This window comes from Silurus aristotelis (genome assembly GCF_946808225.1).
Source record: "Silurus aristotelis genome assembly, chromosome: 3".
NCBI classification, from domain to species: Eukaryota; Metazoa; Chordata; class Actinopteri; order Siluriformes; family Siluridae; genus Silurus; species Silurus aristotelis.
In genome coordinates, this window is record NC_139576.1 from 23,970,641 (window position 1) to 23,991,266 (window position 20,626).

A 20,626-nucleotide genomic window follows, 5' to 3' on the forward strand; every position below is an offset into this window, starting at 1 on the left:
AACAAACAGGCCAGCACGGGAGCACGGCCTTGATGGAAAGCTACAAATCTCACAAACACCACTTCATCAAGGGCATAATCGCCGAGACGTAGAGGGACATCCTCTTATGCGGATGATGAAAACGAGCTCAGTGGGAGAGAAAACTCCTCCAAACTGTACGTGCCCAGAGCTTCAACAAGAATATATTTACACAGACAGACAGATATACAGGGCACGAGGAGCTCTGCACTTACGAGTCTGGTCTAAATGGAACGTCTTGAGTTCAAATCCCTGCGTTTCAAAGCTGCCGCTGTTGGACTTCCATCTGCTCCAATCCATTATAAAATCACTATACATCTATCTGACAGACCAATATAGTCTATATAGTCTAGTCAATCTGTCTATAATTAAGGGTTCTTGGCTTTAGAAAAAGGGCTGGGTTTCTTTCTTTCCGTTTTTGTGGGTCTAGGTTTCTACCACATGATTCCACTAGGGGTAGGGTAAGATAATGACTGATATGAAAGACAGAGAAATTAGTTATAAAAATGAATTATATACATACGTGTGTGTGTGTGTGTGTGTGTGTGTGTGTGTGTGTGTGTGTGTGTCGTGCATCATTCTACTAATATTGCTACTAATATACTACACAGCATCATCAACCTGCAGCATCTATGCTCCACAGCCAGACTGTCCTCAAGTGAGAAACATGCCTCCTCCCATGCATTCATCAGCCCGAGCCATTAGCCCAGTGTGGCTTGTGATCGCCTCTAAAGACGGAGATGAGATTTCAGCTCGGAGAGGGTTGGCATTGCCAACTTCCCGCTCCCTATGCTTTTTTTTTTTTTTTTTTGGTTCATTCAGATGCGGCTCCTCAGCTCCCAATTCATCAGGCGGCAGTGTGGAGCCATTAGAGTGGGTTTATAATGGATGGGAATGTCAGGAATGTGAGGAGTGTGGATCCAGGCTGAGAGATTGAGAAGATGGAGAGTGACTCGAAGGATAGTTGTGCTCTGTGGGCTAAAACTGCAGCCCTGGGGGTCTTTAGTCATCAGAGTATCTGTCTGTCGTTTCATCCATCTCGCTTTTTAGTTCACCCTGGGCTCTCTCTCTCTCTCTCTCTCTCCACCTCTTCTTTATTTCATCTTTTTTACACAACCTCTCCCCGCAAACTCCCCCAATATTCCATCAGGTTTATTTTCTACCAGCTCTCTCTTTCTTTCATTCTGCTGCATGCATGAGGGAATGTGTGATTCATTTATGTGCAATAGATTGTCAAATATTATTAGGTTTAGAGGCTATGATAAAAATATTTCAAATGCTTTAAATATTTAATGCCTTATAAACGCAACACCAGCTGAAAACAAAAAAACAAAACAAAACAAAGAACATCACAGGAGGGGGGAGATACATTTTCACAGGGTGTTGCTTATGAAGACCATAAGGATGGCTCATGAAAAAAGTAGTGGCGTGACAGACTGTGAAAAGTCATACCTCATAAAAGATTGAAATGATATTGTGGCCTGCATGGGGGGGGGGGGGGGGGGTGTTGGGGGCTCCCTGGGGTATTCGCTAAACATATACAAAATGTATACACGTCAAAAATATTTGCAGGGTCAAATATTGATCAGGATTTAAAGAGCACCCATGATGCACTTAAACCTAGAGCCATAAATGGAAGAAATCAATGATGCTTTCAATCAGATGTTTCTTAGAAACAATAAGCGTGTAAAAAAAAAAAAAAAAAAAGAAGAGGGGGAAATGGAAGAGAGCAAAACCCGTAAAAAGGAGGCAAGTCATAACATCTAAGACGTGTATTAGGTTATATATAATCTGACACGTGCAAGTGCGATCTGACCAAGCAAATTCACGTGTGTTAACATGACAAACATCTGATCATGTTCACTTAATGAGACGTGATGGCGGTTATTTAGAGCTGCGCCTACTGCTTCTGATACGCGAGGTCTTTGTGCCGGGTCGCGACGGTCCGATCCTGTTCATCATCTACGTAAAGCCTGTGCTTCATCACAGACACATGCTCGTACAGTAACAGGGGGCCGACGTTACAGCCTGGCACTTCTCAAAAATGTGTCCGTTGTGATGAAAGTGGGCAGATCTGGCAGGGCAGGAGATAACCAGCATCAGAGGCTTCCTCTCACACGCCGCTGACACTGAACACGTCTGCACGGCTTTAGGTGAGACTCTCCAGACCCACTTTAGCAGACAGGGCTTATTGAACCAAAGCACGCACTTCCTCTCTTTCTTCATCTCTTACTCTCGATCAACTCGCTAGGGTTGTCACGGTGTCAAGGTCGGTCCGGGTGTGTATGATCACCGATAAGTTTTCGAATGACTCATTACGTATTTCACTATTTCATAAAATAATAAACGTGAAAGGGCCCGTCTGACAGGGTTTCTGCAGGTTTCATCAGGTCAAATTTAACACTTTTAAAGACCTTTAAAAGACCATTAAGACATATACATCAGAAAATTGAGACCTGTTTACCAATATTTTATACCTAGAACAGCGAATTTAAAACGTTTTAACGTTTTTTTTTTTTACTTTTAAGACTCTGTAAAAAAAAAAAAATTTATAATAAAAAATAAAAGCATCTGAGGTATAAATTCAATTGTATCCTGGGTGGAAAAGAGCTTTTGTGTCTCAGTTTCAGTAAAAAGACAATCAAATCTAAATACTGTCTAAGATTAATATGGCGTTTAGGTGGATCTTATGGCACGTTTTGAAGCTCGTACTGCATATAAACTAAGCTCAGATTGCAATACCTGCAACAACAGCTGGATGTGTATTAAAGAACAAATACACATTTGGAAATGTCTATAAATACCATATTACATAAGCACCTGTGATCATTTTATCATACTGTGTGCATTTCAACCTACTGACAAGAACTTCAAGTTTATCTCTGCCAGCATCTCTTCTCAACTCCCCGCCGCACCCCCACACACACAACCCCCACCTCTCCTGCCTCTGCTCGTTGTCTGTGCTTACATGCATCTTTTGTTCTCATGCCCTTTCTCCCGCACACTCTCCGTTCCGTCTCATCTCCCGGCTGACAGAGGGACTGACTGCTGTTTTTAGGTTATGGACGGATCACAGCAGTGATGTTTACAAGGTGAAACCTCAGTGAACTCTCAGGTCGGGATGGAGAGCAGAGAGCTGCGTGTGTTGGAGAAGCTGGGTTCAGAGTGTCAAAGGTAATTCACTGGCTCTCTGCTTCAGCATTCTCCTGAGGGACACATTACCTTTTGGCCTAAACCAACAGAGACACTCTGAGGTTAAAGACAGCATCGGGCCCCTGAAAGACCCTCTACGCACATACACAAACCTTGCACACAAACAGAAGCCCCTTCTAATAGAAACCAGATCAGTGTTCTTTCGATCAACCTTTCGGTCTGAACACTTGAGTAACAACAAATCTTTTTTATGCAAAATGTTTTACAAGGCAATTAGTTCTTGCAGAAAAATCGTTTTTACAAGAAAGATATTTGAATCAAGTCTCACTTTGGGGAACACAGATACATCATCGGCCTTGTTTTAGCTGCGCAGAACTGTGATCCAAAAGGGAGAAAGCGCTAATCTTGGCTGTGTGTAGAACATAAAAAATAAAAGAGCAAAGCCGTGTGAGCCAAGAAGCTGGAGGGAATGCTATAACTGTGCATTATATAAATATGCATTGTGCTTTCTACTGTTTAAAGATGAAGGATAATGTGAAATTGTGCCACTAAACAATTTGCACAATTTAGCCAGCAAAGTAGGGAGGGCCAACAACGCCTTAGTGGTTACAGAAGTGGGTGTGGCTTAAACCACTGCACTTGAATAACAACAATAACTCTAAAAGGTACGAGATTTGCTCTCTGTGCACTAAATCGAGTGGCACATTACGTCACACAGGATTTAAATATCGTTTTAACCTGATGGACTTTTGAAGATTGGAAGGTTGTGAGTTCAAATCCCAGCACCACCAAACTTACCACTGCTGGGCCTTTGAACAAGAACCCTAACCCTCAACTGCTCAGATGTTTATAATGAGATCATTGAAAGTCGATCTGGATAAGAGTGTCTGCCAAATGCCATGACTAAATAAATAGAATAAATAAATATATTCACAAGCACTACACTACACAAAGTGGGCACAACAGAACAATGAGACCAAATGAGAATTAGAGAAGCAAACCTTAAGTTAACAACAGACTGTATACAATCACATTGGCTAAAGTTGTATTTATTTTATTTATTCTTTTGGTCCCTTTGGCTGCCCTTTTAATCACTTGCTCAGTGGGGGTTTCTGATAACACTCTTCTCTCTCCCTGGAGCAGACGAGCAGCAGCTTTTTGTCACACGAGGATCAATATGCTCCAATCATCCCATAGAGAAATGAAGGGACAGAGTCACGGCCCCTACACACCCCTGCAGGCACACAACGGCTCCATCACAGATTGCTATCACAATAATAGTCTTTTCTATAGGGATACATTACAATATGTATACCTATTAGAATGCTATAGTCTTTAATTCTATTATCACAAAGCACATTTTACTATTGATTGTATTATTTACCCTAAATAGCTACTGCACATATTTACTGTCTACAGCTTTATTTATTTATTGACTTTTAACATGTTCAACTTTCTTAATTTATTTTTAAGTATAATTTGTCACAATTCGTCATAAATTGCTGCCTTTTCACAATGCTATTTTTTGCACTACACACTGACAAAGGGCCCCCCCTCGCTTTTATATAACTATTATACTGTTATATAACTATTATATTTATTATGTACTGACAACACATGATGGCGCAATATTTTATAGAAAGTTATGTGGCTCAATATTTTATTTTAATTTGTAATATAGTACAGAAAAAACCCCGGTCTGGCAATTTACAGAGAATCGAGTCTAATTTAATTAGGAGGAACATCACCATGCAGAAGGACAATGATCTGAAACTCTCTGTGAAAACTCTGATCAGAGGAAGGGTTAAGACTGAGCTCATCAAACTAAATTTGCATTTGTGCTCACTGATCTCATGCTTGAGATATTGGTGTGTGTACTATTCTCTGTTCTGAGGTGAGACTGTGTATTTTTCTTTGTTGGAATTTCCAAGATCAAAGGATACAGGATCGGTTGTGTAATAATACATTTTGTTCTTCCTGTCAGAGTTCACGTCTCGATTCATCGCATTTGCTTCAGAGACATTAACCACATGTTCCATGAGCTCACTTGTCCCACGTGTTAATGTATAAAGTGACGCACCCCAGAAACCTCAAGTGCGCCCTGGTTCTGTTTAGCCTTATCAAGGCAATCTTCAAAGTAGAAACCCATTCAGAGACCCCAGGCAGATAAAAACCAGCATCATTTCACATCAAATTAACGCTCGCCCTGGTGTCAACACTCGCTGTCAGTGGGTCCCAAAAGCAGGTCAGGATGTGACTGAAGAAAAACCCAAAGGCACCTTTACAAAACCGAATCCTCACCCCTTTTCTCTTTTTTGTGGATATTTCAGCATAACTTGCATCCGACACATGCCATCCTTCGCAGCGCACGAGACTATCTGGCAGGAAACGCTTCAAAAAGGTGAAATTGATTTTTTCCTCTTTGTGGCTTTCTGCTTTACGAACTAATTGAAGTAATAAAACAAACCAGTAAAGCATAAAATAGCATTAACGTACTGGTTTCATTGCGTTGATTTCACGGGTCATCATTAAGCTCAATGAAGGGGGAGGACACACTGCTGTGCTCTGACTATAGAGCCACAAATTCCACCGGTGTTCATGGATGGCTGGACGCTGAGCATTCACTCTGAACGTGGTGATAATCCACTTAGTGCCCGTATCGGTGGGCAAAGAGAGGCCGCCTCGGGGAAATACCATCACATCACTACAACTAACTGTGTGTTTGTGTGTGTATGCATTACCTTAATATTCAGACATCATAATATACAGAAAACAATATCTATACGTTTTCAGTTTTTGCAAGTGGAAAAATATCACAAAGAATTCCAAGCTCTCCTGAAACTATTCCATCTTGGCTGAATGAACCCAAATTCCCAAATTCTGACTTCAAAATCTAGTGGAAGGCATCTACATGTAGTGTACATGAGTACCAGGGTTTTTCAAGATATACATGATTACAAGTATACAAACAATGTTTAAAAGATGACAACGTAAAGAATCAATTTATAATCTACTCATGGCTTTGAGCTTCAAATTTCAGTTTTGAAAAGCGAAATGAATACAACAATATCAGTGTCTATGATTATAGAGGACTTTTCCAGCCATATGTTGCTCTTTTTCCGGTATAATGATGTGCCATGGTATGGATTTTGCTGTACCGTGGATACCGTTTACATATTCATGAATTCGAAATTTGCATTTATAGTGTTTCGTTCAATCTGGAACTTTTTACAACTTTTAACACTACTAATGACGAAACGGAGTCGAGGTTGAACGTCTAACTTTTTGTCCTCTACTGTGTGCAACACCCTTCTACACAGCTATTAGTAATCAAACACAAAGAATAATACCAGTCCAAATAAACAGAGCACAGAACAGGATTTTTCGAGATATTCAAGTAAAAACTTGGGGGTTGTCGATGATCGCTCCCTCCCTCCCTGCACATCATAGAACTCTGAACAACTCAGCAGACGTGACAAACCGCATATTTACAGCCATGACCAATGAAAAAAAATAAAATATTACTCTGTCAGCCGACACCTCGGCTGTGTTGCAGAAACGGGAGAATTTTGAGGTGGGCTCGGGAATGTCTGGATCGCAATGGACGAGGGGGAAAAAAAAAATCCTCTGGCCAACGCATTAAACACGGTCACAAGCCCGTGTCTGCTATTACAACGTAACTTAAAACATAAGAGGGAGTTTTACAAGGCAACCAGAAGCGTAGGACAGAAACGCACACACACGCAACACTGCACAACCTCACACAGATCCATGTCTCCTTCACCTTTAACCTTCACCAAATTTGGATTCCACTGCACAGAGTGTCCAACCTCCCACACGTTATACGGCGCTGGGGAATGCCTGCACATGTTTTTCCCATTGCCTATGACATTTATAAACCCGTGGCATAGGACGGAGCTTTGAGGTCAAACGAGACACATGCTCGAAATAATTACCACAGCCAAGCCTATAAAAAAAAACCCTGACAGAGAAATCAGATCACTTAAATTATTAGCTGTTTTCTCTGCCGCTGCGTGTAAAACTCGGTTCCAACCCTCGCCTCTTTGAGAGATGTGATTAGTATAGTATACCACGTCCCATATGCTGCAACGGGATGATGCAGATAGTACATTTACCCTAACATGACAGCGAAACAAATCAGAGTCACACAATTATGCCGGAGGAGTCTGCAACACAATATATGAGACAGACAGACAGAGAGAGAGAGAGAGAGAGAGAGAGAGAGAGAGAGAGAGAGAGAGAGAGAGAGAGAGAGAGAGAGAGAGAGAGAGAGAGAGAGATAGGGGGAGAGAATTTACATCTTAACACTACACCATGTTCCTTCCATTACCAATCTCATTATCCTCCACACTTTAAAGCAATAAGAATCTGTCATTATTTTCCTCATTAACTTCTAAACAAAGGACCAGTCAAAGACGTCTGCTAAAACATCGACACGTATAAACGAGGCTCTCGAGGCGGGCCAGACTGCCGATGGAATTTTAAACCTGGACCATTTTTAACGTCGGCGACACAGCTGTATCCGAGAAATCCTTCAAGTTCTGACAGTTCAATCTAGTCTCTGCGTAAAGTTAAGAGCAGCTTCAGTGAACGGTGAAAAGCTGGTGGGGTTCAGATTCGGGGCTGATTGCAATTGTAAACAATGGGCTCCACAGTCCTGTGGCGCATGTGCGTTTATGGAGGTAACATACTGGCTTTAAGGGCGGAGGAGTTGACTTCGATCTCCCCTCCTCGGATTGGCTGGAAACACACGAGTTCGGCATCGTAGGGCTCGGGGCTCGGCTGTCCTGGAGAGACGCCACCGTTTGTGCCGATGTGAACGACGCCGATGCTGCTGTTCCCAGGACTCGTCGTTCCCCTTTGCCGGGCCTCTTGTTCCTCGTACACTGCGATCAGCTGAAGAGAGAGAGAGAGAGAGAGAGAGAGAGAGAGAGAGAGAGAGAGAGAGAGAGAGAGACAATCATTCAGTACAAATACACACAATGTTCACATGCATGTGCAACTTTACACACCCAAACTAACACTTTCTGGCTGTGAAACACAAGCGCATTCTAGAAACTTCCAACAGAAAAAAAAAAAAAAGAGAGAGAGAGAGAGAGAGAGAGAGAGAGAGAGAGAGAGACTAAGCTACACAATATTTCTATTTAAACTGTTTAATGTGTGTTTTGAAACTCAAAAATGTTTGCTTTGGACCATTTCTGCACTTTTCTCATTATTAGGAAGGTCAGAATGAGAAATAAAGGATATGCAAATGTAAATACCTCTTTAATAGCAAACAGTTTGCTGACCAGTGAACCAGCCTGCATTTACCACTAATAGTGTTTACCTAACGTAGCATGAGAAAGTACAGAGAGCAATCCAGTAGCAGAACAATGACATAAATATAATAGATACCGTCTTTAAAATCCTTTACAGCCCAAGTCTATTTGTCAAGCTACTCGTTTCCTCATAAAATAAATCATGTTTGAGAAAAAAACTATTCAAGGCTCTTCTCCACACCTGTTTAAATTGCACCTTCTGGAGCAGCATGCTACACAAACAGTCTGCATTTAGATCTTTGTGCAAGTGTGTGTGTGTGCCGTGGATGTACAAACATTAACACAGAGAAAGTAAAGTGTGCTGGAAAAAGCCAGAGGCTTCCTGCCTGCAAGGCCGAATATGAACAAAACAACATGGAATTATCTAAATAAAACACTAACCGGGGTAGAGGGTTTAAGAAGTGTGACAAAGTGGGAGTTCATGCACTAGAAAAGAAAAGAGTGATGAAGTGCAGCAGAGAGCCTGAGAAAGAGACAGAGAGAATGAGGAAAGAAAAAAAAAATGAAACAGGGAGGGAGCCAGAAGCCTAATGACAAAAGCAGTTGGCAAACCATCTATTCATTATCTTCCCCTCTGCTTCATCTTCATTTAACAACCTTCTTTTCATGTGTCACATGCAATCGTAACACGGCCCTCCGTCTATTCTTTCTCCAGCCATCCCCCAGCCCATCAATCCATCCATCTATCCATCCATCTGTTCATCCATTTAGTCCGATTCTGATCATTTTCCTTTATTAGATTTTACATGATAAAGGTAGAGAAAGACTGAGCGGAAACAGGAAAGAGAGAAAGAGACAGAGAGAGCGAGAGAGAGAGAAAGAGATCAGCTGGGATATGATCTGTGTTGAATGGTAGTGATTTATTCAGAGAGGTAGGAGAGGAGTGCAGCACTTCCTCCATGCTACAGGAGGAGAGAGCATGGAGCAGTACAAATGTCATTAATCAGCACCGGCAGAGGAAGAGAAAGCGAGGGATAGCAGCGAACCAAGAGTGAGAGTGATGGAAAAGCACGGCAAGCCGGGATAATCCAACATTACCATTCATCTTTACTCGGGGGTTCAACATTGTGCCAGTAGAATAAGCGGGGTTTAGTATTCTGCTCATACAGCAACACGTGAGCAAATACTACAGGCTGACTGATTAAACGGTTACAGGTATCGTCAGTGAAAAAAAAGAAAAAAAAAGGGGGAAATTTATCTTTCCATAAAAACAATAAAATAAATGAAACTGTAACTCATTTTTAACTGCTTCGACTTTACACAGAATCTGAATCAAATATTCATGATGCAAAATAGGGAATAGAGGTGCCCTGAAAACACAATTCAGCTATTATACATGTTCTTTTTAGACTCCGTGTACTTAACATATGCTGAAATGATTCAGATCTTTAACCTTGAAAATTGATTTTTGTTCAGCTCGGACCACGTCCTCCTTTACTGCTACTCTCCTGCTATTTAAAAAAATAACCTGCAGTGATCTGTATAAGCAGTACTTCAGGAATTAACAGCAATTCTTAAAACTATCATAGCTGCTAAAAGCTATCCGGCAGTAAACATCCAAAACAACGCACACAATTTTGCCCGAAAATGAGTGAATGAGTGAATGAATGAATGAATGAATAAATAAGCCAAGGTGATCTATGAAAACATTTTTGTTTATTGCTTTAAAGCCAAAATCTGTTTGGAACAACTTGCATATAATATTTTAATTCCATCTAAAAAATGTGAATAAATCAACATAATGTCCTAAGACCCTCCAGCCTTCAGTGTTCACCAAACATACAGCGAGGCTTTGGCTTTATTGTTTGGATGCTGGAGATCACAAGAGGTCATTGACGACTGCTTGAATGTGAAAAGAATATGAAGAACCGCCAACCTGATTTTTAAACCAACTCCAATTTACAGTGCAGGAACTTTAAAAAATAAAAAAATAGAAATAAATAAGAAAAAGAAAGGTTTGATATATTAACCTTTGTTTTAAAAAAAAATTAAAATTGAGCTGGGTTTGTTTCTTCACGCTGTAATTGATACACAAAATAAAAGCGTGATTAAAGTCACGTGCCTGGAGTAGTGTCCGACTCGATAGAGCAAGTCATTTAAATCGAGGCCATTCCATCAGTGTACCAGCCTCCTACTTGAACTCTCGCTCACCCGTACACAGCCAGAACAACCCTCTCGTGTGCTCTACATTAATGAACATGCTTATTGACTAAACTACTAGACCTGGACTGAGACTGAACACACACACACACACACATCTGTAAGCCTCACTGTGTCCTCAAACATCACAGGGATCCAAACTTTAAGTGCTTAGACAAGAAAACTGGATCAATAGCTGGTTATGAAGCTGAGCTGGTGGTGATGCCGTACTCCGCTCCTCATTCCAATTCTGACTAACCGCTAAGAACTCGAGCGGCGGTATATGTGTGCTATACTCGTCACCTGGGAGGCATCGCGGTTCGGATTTACAAAAGGTCCTGGAGAAGGCGAGCTCATCGATATCCGATTCAGCAGGAGCTCGAGTGGCACGGTCCTGCTGCAGTGCTTAATGACTGTTATTTCTGCAGGCTGTAGAGGTGTTAATTAGCGAGGATGACAAAAAACTGCAGGAAGGCCAAGATGGAGAGATCTCGTTATATAGCCTGCTGCAGAAGTGCTGAGTCGCATGCAACCTTCCCGCGCACGCACGCAGGTGCGTCGCTGGATAAACTACATCCGACAACGGAATCAGAACCTGTCGAGCACAATAACACAACTGCCCTCCATTAGGCAAGCAGGAGACTAAGAAAGAAACACGTATGAGTCAGAGTGAGCGTGTGTTTTTCAGCTTTTCCACTCATCATCTGCACAGTCACAGTCTGCTTTCAGACAGGAGATCGAGTGAAGTGTCTGGGATCTGTTAGAATCTCACCTCTAGTCACTAACATCAACAAAATATCCCTTTAATAGATCAAATGCACCACTGCATGGCGATAGTGGAAAAATGGCTATTCTATAGACATGATGCTTATTAGAAGTGATGCAGCAGCCAATAGGAGGAAGTTTAAGAGGGGAAATTGTATTTATTATTTGATAATTATTTAATTAAAATATTAATCTTAATTATAATATTGCTGCAAAAACAAGACACATGGTTAAAAAGCTTTCATGAATTAGGCCATAAATTGAGATCTTAGAACACATGATGAAATGTGATTGAAGAACTCGGGGAAAATTTAACTGGGATCAGATCATAAGATGGTGTGACAACTGAAATGACACAGTAAAACAAAAGTACTATGAAGAAAAACATTTTATAATTAGGGAATAATCCACTGTAAGACACGTTTGTTTGTTTGTTTGTTTATTTGTTTGTGGGAAAGATTTATTCTAAGACCGGCCTGAAAACAACACTACATAACCAGAACACAATGCTACAAAAGATTATGAGAAAATAAAATACTATAAAACAGATGTCAGCAAAAGCTGAAATGTTTGGTGCCGGTTTGAAAATCAAACATCTAGTGTGTGTGTGTGTGTGTGTGTGTGTGTGTGTGTGTGTGTGTGTGTGTGTATATTCAGCCATTCACAACATATACAAAGTTGCAGAAGCTGAATAACAGTCCAATGGTGCAAAGTACTTTGAGAAACTTTAAGAACCCAAACTAAAAGAGTGAAGACAAAAAAATAAATAAATAAAATATTATAAATAAATAAACCTGTTTCAGAGTCCAGAGATCAAGAAGTAATACAAAAAACAAACAAAGGACAAGTATATGCAAATAAAAAAGCATTATCTTAGGCATAGTGTGAAGCAGGGCTGAAACATCCAATCGCTAAAATCGATGATGAAATTTGTTTTTAACGAATGCTGTTATCGATTAGTTGGCCTGCTCAGGTTACCGGATAGCGTGACGGCAAGATACACAGCCGCTTGTGAAATGGCAGAGAGAACAGGGTCAACCGGCAGCAGAAAAAAGTGTGTCCCCCAAATCATCCAAGGCATGAGAGCATTTTATATTAAACGCAACAAAGAAAACTGTACTTGTAAGTTATGCGAAGCGGAGCTTTTGTGGGATGGAAATACCACAGTGATGCACGAGCACATGAACAGAAAACCCCATGGTGTCACGGGTGAATCGTCATCATGTGAACATGGTATATTTTAATGAAGTGCTATTGTGTAAACTGTAACTTCTGGACAGTCGCACTGGATCTGTTCTGTCATGACTCGCGAGCATCAGGTTGCGCAATCAGCTCGCTCACGACTTAGTGATGGATTCGATTAAAACTGTGCAAAAAAACACTAAGTCTAAAAGCAGCAAATAACAGGAGCAGTAAATGATTAAAAAAATTTTTAAGCATATTTATTTATTTATAAACATTTTTGAATCAAACCTGTTAGCTTGCTGCGTTTCTCCGTTTCATTCTCTTTTTATAGCATTTGTTTACTACAATAGTGTTTTCAAACGTGATTCACTGCAGCTTTAATACGTTCAACTGCTTGTTTTCAATGTTTGTATATTTAATTTATGCACATGTTTAATTATTATACAAAATGTACATTATATATGCTATATGCTCATATCTTCAAAACTGAACAAAATGTCTTTTTTTTACTAAAATTGCCAAAACAATGTTGTATTGTATTTTTTTTTACATTGTCATCTGCAATTATCATTAAAAACAATACAAATGATTTACACAAATTGCTTCACCTTGAATACTCAACTGTTTTGTTATTCTTTACACAAAGAAACAATCCAGCATGAGCGAATTTGTTGAAAGGAGAAATCCCCAATGCACTCCAACAAGCAGCCACTACAAGCTTTAAAATGTCTAAATTAAAGATAGTTAAACTTAATATGTGGCTTTTGTATTTCTTTAAGTACACTTTTACACATAAACACCCTGAATTAGGGTTTTACATATTAATAATAAGCAAAACACCTCGTTAAAAACAAGATATTTTCTTGTCCGATTCATCGATTATCAAAATAATCGTTAGTTGCAGTTCCTAGTGTGAATAAATGCATATTGAATCCGATGCAGAAGAAACTGACTCGTGGTGATGTTCATGTGGATGAAGAAATCCTGTTCTACACTGAGGAGCTGGGATGTTTTCAGCATTACCAACGTGTTTACAAGGACATGAGCTGAGCGTACATCAGAACCCGGGAATTGCAGATCACATTATGCAGAAATCTTATAGGCCTTTGTATCTGTTTCTTTCTACGGGAGAATGGCAACAGAGTGCCATTAGTGAGAAGGTTGTTTTAAAATCTTGTCAACTAGTAACACAAGGCAGCGCTTCTAGCATGTGGGTCTGGTGTTTTTCACCACTGAACATGACCTTCACAAATAGAGCCCATCAGATTGACAGTGTAAACGTCCAACCACAGACCTTTCCCTCGGGCCTGTCCACAAGCATGTCACCATGTTTGAAAGCTTGTTTTTTTCTTTGGAAACCAGTGCACTAAAAGCCAATCAAATGACAAACTTAAAAAAAAAAAAAAAAAAAGTCTAATCCTTCGAACCGTGAAAGAATAAGTTCATGTGGCTTGTGGATGGAACATCCCTCGTCATCTCTAACAACAAAACTCATCGTTTAAAAAAAATAAATAAACAATTTGAAAAAATACCACAAAGCCGCCAATTTTCTCTTCTTCGAAGAATGTCCAAAAACAATTTCTTTTAAATCAGTCTTAAAGTTGTCTTCACTCCATCATGGATTGGTCACATGATACCGAATCAGCAGGAGAGGGGCGATGTCCGAGTGAGAAAGGGGGGGGGGGGGGGGGGGGGGACACCACGAAAGCAAGAAAATAACCGAGTTAGGAGACATTCTTCAATGTAGGCGATCGTTTATAAACTCATTAAGCCACAGAGGAATTCTGCTAATAAACAAACCGAGACGTCTCGGTGGAACAACTGAAGCAGCTCCAAAGAGGCTGTAATGTCTGCTGAGCTAACAGAGACACGCACAGATCACACAGCACACAGGTACAAAACACCAAGCTCCGGAAAGTTTCAACCAGTGAGACAATGAGACCACACACACACACACACCAACACACACACACACACACACACACACAGTGGAACGTTTAGGGGATGAATAATGCCCACTGGAATGGGTATGACAGGTAAGTGATGAGAACAGAATGGTATAACAGCTGTACTCGCTGAGCCAGCAACTCACTTTACACCAGGAGTGGCGCAGCACGGACATCAAGCCACAACGATTCTCATCAGGACAAACTCGCATGTTAGCGTTTACATCCATTCTCACTCGGTGCAGTGTCCTTTCACTGCATATTCGCCATAGATGTTCAAATGTTCTGATGTCCACCTGCTGCTGCAAGTAAAGTGTGTCAAATAAACAAGTTACTCTTGCATTTCTACTAATAAACAAAGTCCGAAATCGCGGTTTCATTCGAGCTGCTGTGAATGTAGCCTTGTTTTCTACAGAAAGACTCATTAGGGAATTGTAGAAGTGTGACCTTGAGTCTGGTTCCTCTCGAGGTTTCGTCCTCATACTATCAAAATACACTGTACAGAGGTTTGTGGATTTTTGCTGGTATTCCAGATGTAAGGCAAAAGACATGAAGCAGGTCAATGCACAACCTTCAAACGCCTGGAGTTTGTGGACAGAAAGTGTGTGATGCTCTGTGGTCTGTTGACCATGTGCTCATTGGATTAAACTGCAAAATATAGCATGAACCTTTTGCCTGGAAAAAGCCTTCTTTCTTAAACAAATGCTTTAAACAAAAATAAATAAATAACTAAAAATAAGAATAGAATAGTCTTTATTCGTCACATGTACATTACAGCACAGTGAAATTCTTCCTTCGCGCAGAAGCCGGGGTCAGAGCACAGGTTCGGCCATGATACGGCGCCCCAGGAGCACAGAGGGTTAGGGGCCTTGCTCAAGGGCCCAAGTGGCAGCTTGGCGATACCAGGGCTTGAACCCCCGAACAGTAACCCAGCACCCTAACCACTGCCCATGACAAGAGATACTGAATGTTGACTGAGTTCCAGTAATAATCCTGAAAATCGAGGGGTTCCAGATAACTCGTGACACTGGTGTGAACCAAAAACAACATTCATTTGGGCCAATTTTAAGTTAAATAGTCTTTAATTCAGCACCTTTTGACCCACCAGTTTAACTACAACATTTATCAAAAATATTAAATACTGAGCTTTCACCCTTTTTTTTTTTTTTTAATACACTCAAACCTTGGTAACGTAGTTGAAGTAATTGAAGACCTGCACAGGACGTATTTAGTCCCGCTCCCGCATAAATGTGATTTTCTCCCGCTCGCAAAAGACCGCAGGTAAAATGTTTAAGTAGTTTCTGCTTAAAAAGTAAATCAGCTTTTTAGTTTCACTTGCTTTCCTTTTGAATTTGAATTAAAAACATATGGAAAATTAAACGTTTTGGGGGTTTTGTATAAAAAAAATTTTTTACTGAGTTTTACTTTGTGTGTTAATGATGAACATGAACAGAAATTTTATATATATATATATATATATATATATATATATATATATATATATATATATATATATATATATATATATATATATATATATATAAAAAGGACAAGGTTTTGTTGTAATGTATGTTCCTTTCTTTAATAATGAAGTGATATCTGTAGCACTCAGTGATTCTCCTCCTAATAATTACTGCGCATGAACCACATGAGAGTTCGCTTCTGACCTTGTGCCTCTAAATCTTTATTTTTTAGTTTAGTTACCATTGTTGCTTTTGTGCACTAGATACAGTTTTTGGTAATTTTTTTATTTTTTTATATTGTATTATTAAGATTTTATTCTCACGCAACCCGCACACACACACAGGTATTTTACCGCCCTCACCCGCATCAACTCTTTTCCCGCGCCGCACTCGTTTGTGTGCAGGTCTCTAGTGTGAATCTCTCACACAGCCAATCCCAAGCTTTGATCAGGCTGTAGAACAATTCCATAAAATATTTAAAAAAGTAAATTGCAATCATTTGATTTAATAATAATAATAACGCACTGGCTGTCAGAACGTCTGGGCCTCAGCTGTGCTGCAAAAGAATCTTCACATCCGGTTTTCCCTCTTTCCACTTTTCCAGGTAATCAGACTTTAAAGTGTTTTCTCAGGCTGCCACATATTTGTACTCGGGTACTGTGCTGTTACATTTCTGTTTACATTCTCACGCACCTAATTCAGCACATCATATTCCTCTTCCTGAATCACTGCTCAGGCTGCTGGAATATCTAAGCAGACTGGAAACAAGATTAGTTATATTTAGCTAGGATGGCGGAAAAAAAAGGATGCGCTTCAGCATCTGCGCTTCTGCATCAGTATTCACGAGTGCATTGTGCCTTATGCAAATGTCAATGTGTGTATGTGTATATGAGACTAAATTAAAAGGACACTACCACCGACACGTTATATAAAGCAGCTGTTCGCTGGAGAATGTATGACCGGATCCAGCCTAATTAAAACTATAGGAAAAAAATTCCCTTACTACTTCTCCTTACCTCCTTAGCAAATTAAAACTTGGCACAGCTAGAAGGGGGGGGGAGAGAGAGAGAGAGAGAGAGAGAGAGAGAGAGAGAGAGAGAGAGAGAGAGAGAGAGAGAGAGAGAGAGAAAGAAAATAGGAAACACTTTGGAGCTGTATCAAGAGAGCAGAGTGAGAAATCACTGCACATTGCCAATCAGCAAACAACCTCATCACACTCCATCTCTCCATCACTTGCGTTTGTACTTGCTTTCCACACCCAGCCTATAGCTCTCTCTCTCTCTGCAGTGTGGTTGAAATGCCAAGGCCGCTCCTGCCTGTCGAAGTCCTGCTTGTTTAACACAGTGCCCCCAGAGTGTCGTAAACACATCAGCGTTAATGTGTGTGAAGCGGGGAACGAAACACTGCAAGAGGAACGGCCAATCAGTGCCCCGGGGCTTCCACACGTTTGCACATCAGCCACTTATATGGAGACATGGGAGTGTGTGTATATATATGCATGGATGAGAGAGAGAAAGAGAGACCTGAGGTGTAAGTGGTTATTCTGCTATTCCTCTGCATGTCATGAAAAGCAAATATCCCCACTATGACTGCACAATGTACCTCTTTGTTATCTACTAATGTTGGTTTAATTGGCAGGTAAATGAGTATGAATGAGTGAATTAGTAACTAAATGAATGACTGAATGAGGACATACAGTATGTACGAATGAATGAGGGAGTGAATTTCGGCATGGGTGACAGAGTAATAAAAAGTAACTCAAATAACCGGGTCAGAGAAAGAGAGAATGAGTAAATGAGTGAAAAAGTGAGCGAACCAATAAATGAGTGCGTGAGTGGAGCGGCTGTATTGTTTGGCTTTGTTGCGATTTCCTTTCTATAATCAGGGCGTGTTATTTTAACGCCCCACATCAAGTTCTTAGTAATAACTCCATCCTTCCTGCTGAGCCTTCTGATGAATGATGAGTAGTCCTACAGCCTGCCGGAGCAGACGGTTCTCGTGACATTGCACGGAGTAAGCACTCGGCGCTAATTAAACTGAACTGCAATCACTTTATACAAATAATCACTTATCAAAAAAACCCTTGGTGGTGTTTGGTTAGAAAAAGAGTGACTAATCACAAAACTGTAAACATACACCTACCCGTGTAGCCAAACACCTCCAAGCTGTCTCACTCTCTCTGCTCAGGAGGTAAAGGGCAGCCCGGTGCAATTCTTACACACACACACACACACACACACAGATTTATGACCCAGACAACATGCTCGCAGCCAGCGCCCACAAACATCAATACGATACGTGTTCTTTTTATCCCCCTACTAATCAAATCGATTACTGCTGATCCGTGCCCCCTGCCCCCACCTGCAATCAATGAAACATTCATCAAGCAAATGTGTTGTCATGCAGGTGCTCGTCACCCACTCCTAAATATGCTTGTCCGGCGAGTGCGGTCGCTGGCGTTAAGGAACCATGAATCAGGCCTAGGAGCTTTCTGTGGAGTCAGCATGCTGAGCAGAGTGACTGAATGCATTATGTACTGAAATGGTCAGCAGGAGCTCGGCCAAACCAGCACAGCAGGACTTCAATTAAATACGTTCAGTTACGGCTCTTCAGCTGACAAATAGCTCAGAGTTTCAACTGGACAATTCCTTTTATTTGATGAGGCTGCAGGCTGTATATCGAGCTTCGACGGATAAATCTGACTGCGTGCAATAATTGTGCTTCAGATCAAAAACAATGCTTCACGACCGACGTATAGGTTGGAAATGCATCTAAACTCGAGAAAAGGCGAGCTGCACTGAAACCGAGAAGTTTTTTTTATTCTCTGTGTCAGTGCTGTCAAAGTTATTTTTAGTGTACGGCTAATTATATCAGGAGAATTGAACCTGCTACAGGAAGATTTTACACAGCTAGAGTCACAGCCAGAACCTCCTAACTTGCCAGCAAGGTAAAGTTCTCTTCGAAAAACTTTCTTCATTTCAACCAAAAGCTGCAATTACAGCTTTTACCTTTCTATGGCAGAACAGAATATTAACCTTCTGACCCTTTTAAACAGCAAACCGTGCTACTGAGGTGTGAGGGCTGATTAATTCACCAGGAGCCACATATCTGCAAGCACGGTAAAGCATCACACACGGCTGGAACTTACTCGCGTGTAACTTTGGAGTGCACTAGGACAAGGGTCACGTGAGAGAAAATTCTGTAAAGAAGATGAAAGTCTCAAAAACAAGGTGAGTTCCGTGTATTACTATGGGACTGAAGGTCATTTCTAGAAGACAATCCTTTTTTTTAATGTAATTAAAATAAAAATAAAAGTATTTCTAAAGCGTTTTTATTCATATTTATTGAGGGGCATGAAATATTTAACAAACTCTTCTTTTAAAAAGTGGAAGGAGATAATGAGAATGTCCCCAGCCTATTAAAAATAAAATAAAAACCAATGTATTAGGAACAATATTACTCCGAAACCCCTAGTAAGACCCATAGAAGATCAGTCTTTACATAGTGTCACGTCTTAAGGTATGCAACTGAACACACCAATACTTAGCGATCAGTACTGTGGAGTTTCTTGGAGAACTACAGGAGACGGTTCACTGTGCATATCCTCCTTTCCCATAAAACCCATCTCTACATTACAGCAAGTTTAACCCACCCATTAGAGTACCATACAAGCTCTATAATGGTTGATAAGACTGACTAAATGTTGCAGAGCTTTGGGAAACTCGGAGCAATATAAACTCAGAGACTGGTTTTAAGGAGAAAATGTTTAAATCTGAAGCATGTTCAGAAAACCGTTAGGAAAAGGTGCAGCGTTACAACGTACCCATCTGTAGCCCATACGAACAGTAGCTCAGCCCGGAAAACTGTGTCACACATACATCAATCCAAACACACTGCAGCTACAGTAGAACTGTTTTAGTTCTGATTATGGAGAGCACATGCAGATGTGTGTGTGTGTGTGTGTGTGTGTGTGTGTGTGTGTGTGTGTGTGTGTGTGTGTGTGTGTGTGTGTGTGTCTCTACCATTTGCTACAAATACAGGTGATTTGTGATTGGAGAAAATTCTGAATTCCCATTACTGTCCCACAGAAAAGCAACTTTAATGTGAACGCTGTATGGTATGTTGGTGTGACTGATGAAAAGCTGCTGATTTACAGTAAATACTGTTACCTTATAAATACAGCAGCAGCACAGTGTGCAAACAGTCCACTCCCCGACTGAGAATGGAATAAAGTCTTTTTTTTTCTTTTGCCCGGATGAGGTTTACATGCAACAATTACACTGCAGCATCAGTTCCAGCATGTTGCACACACGTACAGAGAAAAACAGGAAGTGCTAACAGTGCCACACTTTCACACTTGTAAAACGTCATTCAGTTCACAGAAGATTTGTTGGAATCCATAGCTGGAGTGTTTCCTCCGTCTGTGCAGTTCGTTTAAACAACTCGTGTGCTTTCTCACTACAACCGGATCTATCTAAGCACGGCTCGAAATCAGAAGATGGACCAAAATTACATTGATTCGATTGTGTGAGAAAGCAATGAATCTCTAAACCAGTTATTCATATACATCTGTTGTCAAAAAAAAGTCTCACTGCTGCTGAAAAGTACCTCCATAGCA

At 40.6% G+C, this 20,626-nt stretch overlaps 1 protein-coding gene across 4 annotated transcripts in view; it reads right to left on the minus strand.

Annotated features, from left to right (window-relative positions):
* Positions 1-20,626, minus strand: part of pard3bb (par-3 family cell polarity regulator beta b) — a 259,615-nt gene that overhangs the window by 186,957 nt on the left and 52,032 nt on the right. For all 4 annotated transcript variants that reach the window (XM_083537986.1, XM_083537987.1, XM_083537984.1 and 1 more), the window contains exon 4: positions 7,884-8,088. In XM_083537986.1, coding sequence (XP_083394112.1) covers positions 7,884-8,088 — 205 coding nt within the window. The remainder of the gene's footprint in view (positions 1-7,883; positions 8,089-20,626) is intronic.